Source organism: Grammomys surdaster, unplaced genomic scaffold (assembly GCF_004785775.1).
Source record: "Grammomys surdaster isolate TR1022 unplaced genomic scaffold, NIH_TR_1.0 133, whole genome shotgun sequence".
Lineage (NCBI taxonomy): Eukaryota > Metazoa > Chordata > Mammalia > Rodentia > Muridae > Grammomys > Grammomys surdaster.
The window spans coordinates 1363362-1377070 of NW_021604591.1; the positions used below are offsets into that span (position 1 = coordinate 1363362).

Sequence of the window (13709 nt, forward strand, 5' to 3'; positions counted from 1 at the left end):
CCTTCTTGAGCCTACTCACTGGGGTCAGGTCGCCACTTCCACCATCAGCCACTATGTCATCAGCAAACTTCGAGTTCCTCGTCTTCCCGGATCCATCTACAGCACCTGACAAGACTCCTCCCTCTGTAGCCCTCGCTGCCTTTGAACTCATGATCCTCCTGCCTCTGCCTCACTGGTATTACTGCTCCAGGCACCACCACACTTAGCTTTCCTCTCTCTTTGTTCCTTTTCAGTCATCTTTTCTGGCTTCCCTTTTGTTTCTCTAGTCTCAAAGGGAGCCTTAGGGACTGCATAGGGTCAGACATTGTGCTTGTCGCTATTGTCACATAAGTTCAGGCCAGTCAGGGATTTCCTTTTTTTTTTTTTTTCTTAAGAGGAAAGGGTTTATTTTTGTTCATAGTTTATACTCCATCATAAAGAGAAGTCAGAGGAGGAACCCAAGGCAGGAACTAGAACAGAGACCATACAGGAGCATTTACATACTGGCTTGTTCTCCACACTCAGTTTGCTTTTTAATATTACAACCCAGCACCACGTGCCGAGAGACAGCACCATCCACGGGATTTCCTTTGTTGTTGTTTAGTAATGCTTTCCGGGTATCTCAAATGGTGCCTAGCACCTGGATTAAGTGTTGAATGGATGCATGAACAGCTGAGTGCAGGTGGGCATACACACACTTGGGTAACTGAGTGTGCTGTGATTGTATGTACCCCTTGGTTGATAGAAGGTGGTACCCTGTGGGGCTATAGGAGTTCTTTATGCATGTGTTGATGAGACTCCGTTTTGATGCTTCTAGAGTGCATGTGTGTGTCTGAGCAGGTTGGTGGCCCTGAGCCTCCATGGCTCTTGGTGTATTTCAGAAATGAGTGTGTCTGAGAATGAATATGCTTGCACACATAGGAACATGTTGGGGGTTGTGTATTGAGTTAAGTTAGGATATGTGTCCAATGCTATGAGGCTTTCAATATGGCTGGACATACTCCTTTGTAAGGAGACAGTGTATTGAGGCCACAGAGAAGTGGGAAAAATCTTTTTGTTTATGGGGCTCTTGTGTCTGGAGGTAACTGTGTAGGAATGAGTATACCTGTGACTGTGTCAGGGAAGACTGGGTGTATTTAGTGATTTTGCTTGTTACCCTAACAAATTACCCGACATAGTTTAAAGTGCTGGCAGTTTGTTCCCTGGATCTCGTGGTGGAAGGAAAGAACCAGCTCCTTCCTGTTCCCTCCAGCCTCTGACAGTGTGGGAGCACAGATTTGCTTACGTTTTTGTTTTAGATTTATCTTTGCTATTTTTTGTACAAATGAGTATCATGCGTGTATGTATGACTTCTGGTGCCCATGGAGGTCGGAAGAGAGGGCCAGATCCTCTGAAATTGGAGTTACAGACGGTTGTGAGCCAGCATGTGGGTGGTGGGACCAAACTCAGGTCTTCTGCAAGAGTAACAAGTGGCTGAGTGATCTCTCCAGCCATGTATAATAAAATTTTGTATTTTGAAAGCAACTTGAAGGGGAAACAGTGTATTTTGGCTTGTTGTTTGGGGAAACAGTCTATCGTTGTTGGAATGGTATGTTTGGGGAAACAGTCTATCATTGTTGGAATGGTGTGGTTTGGGGAAACACTATCGTTGTTGGAATGGTGTGGTTTAGGGAAACACTCTACTGTTGTTGGAATGGTGTGGTTTGGGGAAACAGTCTATCATTGTTGGAATGGTGTGGTTTGGGGAAACACTCTACTGTTGTTGGAATGGTGTGGTTTGGGGAAACAGTCTATCATTGTTGGAATGGTGTGGTTTGGGGAAACACTATCATTGTAGGAATGCTGTGGTCTTAGGTATATGAGGCCTCTGTTCACCTGGTGTCAGTCAGGAAACAGAGAGATGGAGGCTGCTGCTCAGCTTGTGTTCAACGTTTTGTTTAGGCTGGGACCCCAGCCCATGGAATGGAGCCACCCAAATTTAGGGTGGATCTTCTCACCTCAGTTAGCACAATCCAGAAACTTCCTCAAAGATTTGTCCAGAGGTTTGTCTCTTATATGATTCTAGATTCTGTCAAGTTGACAGTATTAGCAGAGGTGTCCTGTACTGTGTGGCTCGTGGGTCTGTTTGTGTTGTGGGCGGGAGTGGGCTTTATCCATGGGATCATGAGCAAACCCCTTAGGCCACTGTGTTGGCTATCTTCTCCACTGGCCACTTTCCTCCAGCGGGAGGCTTGAGGGCAGTCAGGCCAGGGACCTGGGGTAAGAGGCTGTTCCCGGCCCAGGGAGGTGGTGCAGATCGACCAGTTCCTGAAGGAGACGGCAGCTCGGGAGGCCAGTGCCAAGCTGCGTCTGCAGCAGTTCATCGAGGAGCTCCTGGAGCGTGCAGACAGGGCAGAGCGCCAGTTGCAGGTCATCAGCAGCAGCTGTGGCAGCACACCCAGTGCCAGCCTGGGCAGAGGAGGTGGGGGCAGTGCCTCGGGGCCTGCGGTGAGAGGCCCCGGCAGAATGGTGAGTGTGTGCCTGCCCTGGCTTCTCATTTGCTCATGTGACCCCCACAGCCTTCCTGCACACTGCCCCAACTTGCCTCCTTTGCCTGTACCCCTAGAAGCAACCCCAGGTCTAAAGTGGGAGGGAGGCACACTTTTGACAGGGCAGCAGTGCTGGCTCTGAGGCTGTGACAAGGCAGCCTTAGTAGCCTCAGCCTTCAGAAGCCCTTCTCTGAGTTTCAGATGAGAGCCTAGAAGTACAAGCTGGGCCCTGGGATGCTGGGTGGGTGGCTTGGGAGGGAATTTGGGAGCCTGCCTGTCTGGACTGTCTTGTCTGTCCATTCGTCCATCTTTCCCAACTGTTTTCTTCTCTCTCCTTTCTTCTCTCCATCTTCCTCTCTGTCCTACAATTGCCTTCTTCTCTGGCCTCCTCTGCCCATCCTTTCTTTCCCTTCCACTCTGGGGGCTGCAGCGAGAACACCATGCAGGCCCAGCTGTGCCAAGCACATACGCCGTGTCACGGCATGGCTCCTCTCCCAGCACAGGGTAAGCCTTGGGCTTGGCCCACCCCTAACAGCCTACCCTCACCCTGGAAGGTCTGCTGGTCCATCAGAGGCTTGTCTCCTTCTGTGCCCACCCCCTTGTCACCAGTGTGGTTTTCCATGCTCGGGAACTTTTGGAAAGCAAGACAGTGGGCTACCCTTGGCTGGTGGTAAGGATGGTGTGGAGAGTTGGGACAGTCTGGTATCCCTCAGCCTTCAGTATGCACTCCCCCACCTACCCCAGGGCCTCCAGCCGTGTGCCAGCTGCATCCCAGAGCTCAGGCTGCTATGACAGTGACAGTCTGGAGCTGCCCCGGCCAGAGGAAGGGCCCTCGGAAGACAGTGGCCCTGGGGGCTTGGGTTCACGGGCCCAGGCTACCAACGGTGGTTCGGAGCGGTCCCAGCCCCCTCGTAGTTCAGGCCTACGACGACAGGCCATCCAGAATTGGCAGCGCCGACCACGCCGTCACAGCACTGAGGGGGAGGAGGGTGACGTCTCAGATGTGGGCTCCCGAACTACTGAGTCAGAGGCTGAAGGACCCTCTGATGTCCCACGCCCTGGACCTGCTGTGGCTGGCCCCTTGAACAGCTGCCGGCTTTCAGGTAAGTCCTGAAAGAGTGCGTAGGGAAGCCAGGCTCTCACTGGGGACACAGGGTGGAGGTGGTGACCCTCCACTCCTATATCTCTCTTCCTCTTGTTTACCTATCAAGTGCCCTTCAAGCCTGGAGCAAGGGTTTAATGTGACAGGGCAGGCCTGCAGTGACCTGAGGCTGCCTCATTTAAGGAGCCTGTGTACATGCTGGGCTCCATCACAGGTAGGGAGAGGAGCTGAGTATTGACTCTTGGCTCTGAAGCACCTGGCACAGAGCAGAGGTTTGAGGGAGTAGCCCTGTACTTATGTGGAAGCCTTAGAGGGTTAGAGTCAGGGTAACCCTTAAAAAGAAAGTTTGGGGCTTTGGGGTGGGGTTCAGTTAATGAAACGCTTATCTAGGTCCATGTGGCCTTAGCTCCAGGCTCCAGCACCTAAAACTGGACACAGTGGTACACACCTGTAATCTTAGCGCTTGGACAACAAATGCAGGAGAATCCGAAATTCAAGGCTATCCTGGGCTTGAGTTCAAGGTTCGGCAGGAATGCATGAGACCCTGTCTACCAAGTTTGGGGCATGAGAGAAAGCAACAGACAACTCCCTTTTCCAATTAGTAAAATTTGGGGTACTGTAAAGAAAAGGAAAGCAGAGGCCCTGTTATCTTCCCGGGGAGCTAGTCTCCAGTGGTGTGGGAGGGCTCATGCTCACCCCTGCAGGACCTTCCCTTCCCCAGCCTACGGTCCTAACTGGTCTTTTACTCTCCATGTCTCCTTTGGCCCTGCTGTTCTCCAGGCCGCCCTGAAGGAGGCAGCAGTCGAGGGCGTCGGGTGGAGAGAGGTAGCCCCTCACGCTCCAATGAGGTCATCAGCCCAGAAATCCTCAAGATGCGTGCTGCTCTCTTCTGTATCTTCACCTACCTGGACACCCGGACACTGTTACACGCTGCAGAGGTCTGCCGGGACTGGCGCTTTGTGGCCCGTCATCCCGCCGTCTGGACGAGAGTGCTGCTTGAGAATGCCCGAGTCTGTTCCAAGGTGCCTGCCCCTGCCCTCCTAGGAGCCCAACTTTGAGCAGCAGAACTGGCCCAAGATCAGTCTTTGTAATCCCTACAGCCCCGGTTCCCCAAGATGCTCTCATGGTGCCTTCTCCTCAGGGCTAACCCATCACCAGCCGGTCAAGTTCAGACCTCTGTTCATATCACTTGATCTTTCCCAGTTCCTGGCGATGTTGGCTCAATGGTGCACCCAGGCTCACTCATTAACATTACAGAACCTGAAGCCCCGGCAGCGGGGAAAGAAGGAAAGCAAGGAGGAGTATGCCCGCAGCACCCGGTGAGGCCTGCAGTTGGTCGGTGGGTCGGTGGGTCGGTGGGTGGGTCAGTGGGTCGGTGGGTGGGTCGGAAATGCAAGACTTCTGTGGGGATGCTTCCCTGGTGAGGAAATGACTACCAGCAATTCCCTGACCTTATTGGTCCTCCCCAGGGGCTGCCTTGAAGCAGGGCTGGAGTCCCTGCTGAAGGCGGCTGGTGGGAACCTGCTCATCCTGCGTATCTCCCACTGCCCCAACATCCTCACTGACCGGTCACTCTGGCTGGCCAGCTGTTACTGCCGTGCCCTGCAGGCTGTCACCTACAGGTGGGTCCTCTCTTCCGGAAGCACAGCTCACCCCTTGTGTGCCTTGGGCTCCAAAGATCCTTGGGTATCACATGGGTACCATGTGGCCTTGCCTCTTAGTGGGGACAGAGGCTACTTGAGCTTCGGCTTTTCCACAGGAGTGCCACAGACCCCGTCGGCCATGAGGTGATCTGGGCCCTAGGTGCAGGCTGCAGAGACATTGTCTCCCTCCAGGTGGCGCCACTTCACCCCTGGTAAGCCTAGGCAAGGGGTTGGCTAAGGAGAGAACATCAGTGGGCCTGATCTGGGGCTGAGGACCGAGCTGTTACTGATGAGTGTAGGAGCTGGGCTGTGATAGAGAACCTGGAGTCTCACTCTGGCTTGCTGGCAGTGCCACTTAAAAATTTATTACATATTTTGGCGGAAGAATAGAGTATGTGTGTGGAGGTCAGGGAACAACTTATAGGTGTCATTCCTTCCACCATGTGAGTCTCTGAGATCAAATTTATGTCATCAGGCTTGGTGGTAAGTGCCTTTACCCACTTAGCCATCCTAACAGCCTGGCATTGCCACTCAGCCCTGTGATTCACAGCACTGATTATGAGAGCTTTTACTACTGGTTCAGTAGCATACTGTCCACAGACACTTTTTAAATATGCATTCAGTCAGCACTATCCTGACACACTACAGGCAGGCCAGGGAAGTCAGTAACAACATAGAAGAAGCTGGGGAGGGTGGCATCATACACCTGTCGTCTCAGCCACTCCATAGCTCAGATGGTGAGTTCAAGACCTCTGTAAACAACTTAGCAAGATTCCATCTCAAAACAAGAACAAATCTATTGTTGGAGAACCCAGGGTGTGGTGAATCGTCCCTTGTTCTACTTGGGACTTCCTTGCATGACCAGGCTTCTCTGTGTGCTGCCCCTTCCCTCCCGGGATCTCTCCAGTGTGCTAGCTCCTCCCACACTATCCCTGCTGGAGTCTGTCCTCATGGTCCCTGCTTGGCTCCCAGTGCCACCCATCCTGACCCTTGATAGTATCTATTCTGTAGTAATTTCTACTTCAGGCTCCTCCGCTAGACTTGGTTCTCAAGGCAAACTCTGCGAATGTTGATTTCTGTGTCTTTGCTGCCATGGGCATATCAGATGACAGAGATACTGATGCCTGAGTGGATGTTGAGGGATGAGGTCTGGAGGGGGTAGGGCAGGTGAGCCGACAATGATAGGGGAAGGCAAGTTGGGAAACGTCATGAAGACTTTGGTAAAGGATGCAGAGTTGCTGGGTTGTGTGGCATACAGCTTTACTCCCTACACTTGGGAAGCAGAGAGGGAGGTAGGTCTCTTGAGTTCGAGGCCAGCCTAGTCTACAAAGTGAGTACCATGTCAACCATAGCTACACAGAGAATCCCCTGTCTCAGGGGATTGCTGGGAGTGAGGGGGATGCAGACCTGTGTATCTCATCTAGAAAGTACTAGGTAGCTATTGAGGAGATTGTCAGTTTTAAGAAACATATTGAGCTAGACATGGTGATACATACCTGTCATCCCAGCTGCTCTTGGGGAGCTGAAGCGAGTGGATCCCTCAGCTTCAGGAATTTGAAGTCATTCAGCCTGGGCTGCATGAGACGCTTTCTTAAAAAATTCTAAACAACAGTAAAAAAAAGTAATAAAGTTATCCAAAGCTAGGTGAGGTCTGTAATCTTAGCACTTGAGGATGAGGCAGGAGAATTGCTACTAATTCAAAGATAGGTGGCAGTGGCAGATAAAGGTCAGATGTTAATGCTGTTGGAGAAGCCAGGGTGTGAGTCTTCCTGTGCTCTTGATGGTGGAGCTGTGTCTTCATTGTCACCCTGCATTCCACAGAGTGGCTCCTCTGGGCTGTAACATACACTTAATGTGGATCTGGTCACCAGGCATGGGGTGAATGGAGACCAGGGTGGGGCTCTGGTCTACAGCTCTGGAATCTGGTCACCAGGTGCAGGGTGAATGGAGACAGGGTGGGACTCTGGTCTACAGCTCTGGGTGGCCCCAGAATCCGAAGCTACCAGATGTAGCAGCAGGGGAAAGGACAGAGTCAGGGATGAGCTATTTTCTGACTTGAAAAGCCAGCTGGGTTGTTGGCAAGGCACTTGCCTGGGGCATGAAAAGACTCCTCGGTGGACTACCACACCCACGGGAGTGCAGTGCCTCCCTGACCACTTCCCACTCTCCGTTCTTCAGCCAGCAGCCTACCCGGTTCAGCAACCGCTGCCTGCAGATGATTGGACGCTGTTGGCCCCACCTCCGGGCCCTGGGCGTAGGTGGTGCAGGCTGTGGGGTACAGGGCCTGGCATCACTTGGTGAGTCTTTCCTTGGGGTCGGAGTATGTAGGTAAGAAGCAGGCAAGAGTGAGATGCTGCCTGCAAAATCCCATGAGGGTTAGGGGATGCAGCCTGGGTGATGGCAAAACTGAGTGCTGGACGGAGGTGGGGGGGGGGTGCAGGCGGTGAAGAGAGTTTGTCACTAGGCCTATCTTCTTCTTCTCCTAGCAAGAAACTGTATGCGGCTGCAGGTCCTGGAACTGGACCATGTGTCAGAGATTACCCAGGAGGTGGCGGCTGAGGTCTGCCGGGAAGGCCTGAAGGGACTGGAGATGCTGGTGCTCACAGCCACCCCTGTCACCCCTAAGGCCCTGCTACATTTCAACAGTGAGCAATGGGGATTTAGGGTTGTAGGGTATGGCTACAGACTATCCCCCGACAGTTTACAGCACTGAGTGAACTCTTCCTGGGGTGATGCAGACAAATGCCTACTCCTCCCAGAAGGGGCATCTGTGATGTACCAAGTAGTGCTACCAGAATCTGGCTGGCTGAACGACGGTGTTTATTGGGCTTACTTACAGAACATGGGTGAGGATTACTTATAGAGTGTGGGTCACCCCAAACAAGCCATTCCACCAAAAAGTCTCAGCACAGATGACAGCTTCCTCATAGCTGCATGGGTGGAGTGTTCTTCATAACTCTGCTGCCTCCAAAGAGCACATGCAGCTGGGGCAGAATTGCACACAGCTGGGAGAGACCGGACAGGGACTGGCTGATAGCCCAGGTGGGGGTCTCTTGGGATAGTCATAGCGTCTCTGATAAGATGGTGTTGGTTGTTATTCTCTTGTACAAGCAGGCAATGTAACTATTTCCTGTAACTCTAACCAGCATGTGCCAGTGCAGGGACAGACAGAGTTTTTGCTTTGGCTTATTTAGTGCATCTGAAGTACTCCAGGCCTGGCAGCATTTAGTGACAACTGTTTAGCTGCACAGAATGGCGTCTGCTCTGTGCTGGCCCACAATGTCACCAAGAGCTGTGTGTGTGGCTCCACTAGTTTGAGTGTGAGGCTCCCACTGGAGTAGAGGCAGAGAGCAGACAGGGTTGTGATACCATTCTTGTACACACGGCTTTGCTTCCTGAGTTCTGCAGTCTCATCTTTTGACTTTTTAGATGGTAGATTAAAGTGTATGTGAGTCCTCAGGGACATTTCTTGGAGATAAGGACTTCACTCTGACTCTTTCTGCTGCCCACGTCATCCCACATCATTCTGTCTGCTCAATCATGTCTGCCTTCACTGTGGACCAACACTCAGGACCAAGTGGCCTCTGGGAGATCACCACGATTTTTCCCCCAGTACTAGGGATTAAGCCACATGCTTTAACTGCTATGTTCCCAGTCTTCACCCCCACCCTACTCCCACCTTTATGAGACAGGGTTTGTCTGTGTAGCCTTGACTGTGCTGGAACTTAGATCAGGCTGGCCTCAAACTCACAGAGACCCATCTGCCTCTGCCTCTACTCCCCGTGCAGACAGTAAAGGTATACACCACCATGCCTGGCCTTTTTGCATTTTTACTTTGAGATAGTCTTACTAAGCTGTCCCAGCAAGCCTTCAACTTGATGATCCTCCTGCCTTGACCTCTTGAGTAGCTAGGGTGACAGCCCTGGGCCATCACTGGTTCACCTCCTGGACCTTCCTGTTACCTTCAGCCTCATGTCTACCTAAATGGCCACCCAGAACTCACTGCCTAGTTCCCCAAATCATGTTTCCAGGCCCCTCCCAGTCCTTGACCTCACTCTGCCTCTCCCTGACATCATGGCTGCTAGGTATTGAAACCTTTGCTTCATTGTCTGATTGCCTCCCACTCACCCCACTCAACACCCAGCCTCAGGTCAACAGCTCTGCCCCTCTTAAGTCATGTCCAAGTGCCCAGGCCATGGCACAGCTGTCACCTCTGCCAGGGAGTTGCTAGGGCAGTGAGCAGCTTACTGTCACACACTTGTCCTCCCAGGATATCTTTACCTGCGGCCTGATCCTCTCGTTCTTGTGGCTGGCCCAGGTGTATTTCTCAGTGGAGCTCTGGTTTCATTCACAAGAGGAAAAGATGTAGCCCACACCCCTGCCTAGCACTATCTCCCTTCCTTGCTTCCCAGGCATCTGCAGGAACCTCAAGTCCATTGTGGTGCAGATTGGGATTGCAGATTACTTCAAAGAGCCCAGCAGTCCCGAGGCCCAGAAGCTGTTTGAGGATATGGTGACAAAGCTCCAGGTGAGAGATGGCTTTTAAGGCAACACACAAGACCCCTTGTCTGAGGCTGGTGAGGGTGGCAGTAGTTTACCTGCCCAACCTAAGGAGAGCTAACCTTGTCTACAGGCCCTGCGACGGAGGCCTGGCTTCTCGAAGATTCTGCACATCAAGGTAGAAGGTGGCTGCTAACCCGGGTGGGGGGCGGCAGGGCACCTGCCAGCCCCACACCAAGTGCTCTTTGGACCTCTGGAGGGGCCCTGGCTTGGACTAGACCTTTGGAGGCCTAGTGTTACTCCAGGTTCCAGACAGTGGTTGAATATCCTGTCCAGTTGGGACAGCAGAGTGACAGGTGACCCAGTTCACTGCCTCCCCAGGACAGAGGCTTGGAAAGAAGCTGCCCTGAGACACCTCTCTCCCTCACATCCCCAGAAGGAAAAGCCTTCTGGCACAACCAGCAAGGAGCTGGCACACCAGCAGCTGGTTGTCACTGCTCAGAGGATCTGCAGTAGCCACCCAGGGGCTCCTCAGCTGCTCAGGCAGGTCTCTCCTTCCTGAGGCCATTTCCTGGTCAGGAGCCTGTCAAGCTACAAGCCAGAGAGGCTTAAGGCAGCTCAGACATGGCAAGGAGGACTCTTTTCCTCTTTCCCTGACCAAGCCCTCTGTAAGGCACTCCCTTTAGACAGAGGGTCTTTCTTCCAGGTCCACATTCTCCAGTGATAATCTAGGCAAGCCTAGGAACCCAGGTACAAGGTTAGCTGAAAGTTGGGGCAGGGCCATAGGGATGAATTTCAAAAGGTAAAATAAAATGTCTAGAATACACCAGGATGAGGCCTATACCTTCCAAGCAGGTAAAGGACTGGCCAGTTGGAGGAGGCTACTTGTAAGATAAAGACTTCTCGTTACCACACTCCAGAGCTAAGCTCAAGCCAGTCTCTCTGTACCACTCCTTGCTGAGGGATCAGAGAGCAGGGGTCCCAGCAAAGCCCTACAGTGAGAAGGGACCTCTGAACCCAGGCATTTTGGCAGAATTCCCAAAGCCTTTCAGGCCCCAAGACCATTGGGAGGGGGGGACCCTGGGCTGCCTGCTTTGCTGGAGTTTGGGGGAGAGGGGCCTTGCTTTACCTAACAGCTTGCTTGAGGAGGCTTTGGCAAGGAGCCAGATCCTGGTGCCAAGGCAGAGGAATAATTTCCACGGTCCATCTTCTCGAGTCTTTACAGTCCTGGGCTGAAACTATAGTAGGAGAATACTTGTGATAGGGTGTCGTTAGCCCTAGCATCGCACCCAAGAAGCCTGGTCACCAAAACCCCACAGACTGAGCATCCCTAACTGAATTCCTCAGACTTGGAGTAGCTGAGGCCGTGAGTCTTGGCAACCCTCATTTGGGCAGCTCTTTCAAATGCCTGGTTTGTCACTTACATCTTAGGGTTTCCTTTACTCCTTTATAAGGTGGGATCCTCTTGCCAGTTTTCTCCAGCTGTGCCACACCCTGGACTGGGCACAAACTCATCTGTAGGTTGCTGCCAAACAAGTCCCTTCCGTTGTTGCACAGCCTCCAGCTTGCTGCTCCCCGATCCTGTAGCTCTGTCCTAGTTTATCATCATCGCTGAGTCGTGTGGCTTGTTCTGTACCTGCTCTTTACAGACTGAAATGCCAAGGCTGTCATGCTGGCTACTCCATCCCTAGTCCTGCATGAAACCTTGGCTGTGTGGTATCTATGCCCCTACCTCTCACAGCTGCCTCCAGCTGCTCCCACCTCCCCAGTCTTGTCCCCAGGAGTCACGGGCAACAGCACAACTTTCATCTTCTTCAGTGGCCCAGAAGGGAGGTGGCAGTGTGCTTGGGCCCCAGCTGCCTTTAGTAGGTCAGTTGTTTTGCCAGCTGCAGCCATGTAGCTCCTGCTCCCTGTGACTCTTAAGGCCAGAGGTGCTGCCCTTCCTGTCTCTTGGATAAAGCACAAAGTAATGTAGTTGGCCAAACCTGCTTCCCAGGGGCTTCCATTTCACAACCCCAGGATTTGGACATCTCCCTGGGCAGGGGAGGCACTAGAATGCCTGGTGTTGGGGAAAATCGATCAGGGTGCACAGCCATCAGGGCAGGAAGCAAGGTCAAGATGCTAGTACCAGGCATTCTGATCCATGGAGAGGGAAACTACCTATAAGTGTTCTTGCTCTGAGTAAAGGTGAGTAAAGTGAAAATTGTAAACCTAAGCCTTTACCAACCTAAGGGACAGGTCACTGTGTCCTGGCTGAGTCTCAGGCATCTTAGTCTTCAGGCATGCTGAGAGCCAGCAGCTCTGTTGCCAAGTTGTGATCCCTTTGCTTTCTCCAAAGGGGACCATCCCTGCTTCTGGGTGCTGTGCTCAGTTCCGTCTTTAGCAGTCACAGAGCCAGTGGGGGATGGGTGGGTGCCTTTCTTTAGCCACTCAAAGGGAAGCCCCCTGTGTCTCATACTAAGGTACAGAAAACTTGTGTGGGCATGCCCTGCTCCAGAAGCACTGGGTCAATGGAGAAGGCTCACAGGTGGCAGTCACTTGTCATCTCTTCCACTCCCATCCCCTGCCAAACAGCCTGGCTCTAGCACTTGTAAGTTGTGGCATGGTTTGGCTTGAATACTTCATGCTTACGCAGGCTGCTTTTCCCCAGTTATGGCAGAAATGTATGCACCCCGCCCAGAACCCCAGCTTTCCACCCATCGAGACAGAGTACCCTAAAATTAGGCTTTTCTTTTTTTAAACCCTATTGACAACAGAGGCTAAGTCAGCCTCAGGAACTGCATCAGAAACCTAACAGGCCTCCTTCCCAAGGCCTGCTGCTCTCTCACCAGCCCTAATCTTGAATGCAGAACACAGGCAATAAGCTGTCAACCCATCTCTGTAAGGCACGATGTTGAAGGAAAATGTCCCAGAGTTGACAGCTGGTGCCAAAGACATAGATAGTTCCTGGTGAACTTGGAGAGGTGAGACTTGAGCGGGACATGGCCCAGTGCCCCATGGAGTTAAGCACTGATGGGGTCTACCCTAGCCACCAGCCTGATAACCTGGCAGTCCTTCTGCCCTTGGTGGCCATGCTTTCTCACCCAGCCTTGGCTCAGGCTAGCATCTCTCTGTGTATATATTACTGTGTAGCGTGTATATTTACTCCTGGACAAGTGAGCCCAGCTGGAGTCCTTGCCCAAGGACAAAGCTTGAGGTTGGGTGAAGAGCAGACGGTTAGGCTTTCCTCAACTCTTTGGGACCTTAGTCCTAAGACTGCCAGACAATCAAGCAGGCACCCCACCAGGAGGCCAGCTCTGGGCCTCTGCCATTACTACAGCCCTGGGGAGGCTTGGCCTGGAATCCTCAAGGCTTTACTCAGTCCTGAGATGGTTCAACAGGGCACAGCTGGCCCCGAGGCCCTGATTCCCTGCACAGCCAGGCTGCAACCTACCCCCATGCACACTAGGCAGAGGGGTAGACTGGAACTTTTGGTTTTAGTTTTGTTTTCTAAAGTGGTGCCTGTACCTCCAGCCCCCAGGGGGCCTTCCCTGGCCCCACTTTTCTGTCCCACCCAGGCATTGCCATCCCAGCACTTTGCTCCATGTCACCCAGATGCCCTTTGCCGAATGTATCTGAGCATATGTATTTAAAAGGACTCATGGGCATCAGAATTTATGGTTCTGTATCCAATAAAAGATGGTGAAACTGAAAAGATGGTGTGTGGCCCAAGGAAATCTGTGGCATGTAGCCAAATCTGTGAGACACCAAACCCTAACCTTTGTTTCTGGTTCTAATGTAGCTCAGACTAGCTTCAAACTCAACACTGAAGATAGTCTTCTTCAGCTTCTGATCCAGTTCTCTGGAACCAGGGAGTACATGTGTGTATCATAGTGTGTGTGATCATGGGAATTGAGCCCAGGATTTTTGCACATGCTAGGAAAGTACCCCATCAACAGACCTCCTCAGGTCGCCTTA

The 13709-nt window shown here is 52.3% G+C and overlaps 1 protein-coding gene across 3 annotated transcripts in view; it reads left to right on the plus strand.

Moving 5' to 3' along the window:
• Fbxo41 (F-box protein 41) overlaps positions 1-13446 on the plus strand; it is a 32939-nt gene extending 19493 nt beyond the window's left edge. For all 3 annotated transcript variants that reach the window (XM_028762438.1, XM_028762437.1, XM_028762439.1), the window contains 11 exons: positions 2262-2487; positions 2938-3011; positions 3252-3610; positions 4390-4631; positions 4813-4928; positions 5079-5231; positions 5369-5464; positions 7431-7549; positions 7739-7897; positions 9665-9780; positions 9886-13446. In XM_028762438.1, coding sequence (XP_028618271.1) covers positions 2262-2487; positions 2938-3011; positions 3252-3610; positions 4390-4631; positions 4813-4928; positions 5079-5231; positions 5369-5464; positions 7431-7549; positions 7739-7897; positions 9665-9780; positions 9886-9948 — 1723 coding nt within the window. In that variant the 3' untranslated portion in view covers positions 9949-13446. The remainder of the gene's footprint in view (positions 1-2261; positions 2488-2937; positions 3012-3251; positions 3611-4389; positions 4632-4812; positions 4929-5078; positions 5232-5368; positions 5465-7430; positions 7550-7738; positions 7898-9664; positions 9781-9885) is intronic.
• The last annotated feature ends 263 nt before the right edge of the window (positions 13447-13709 follow it).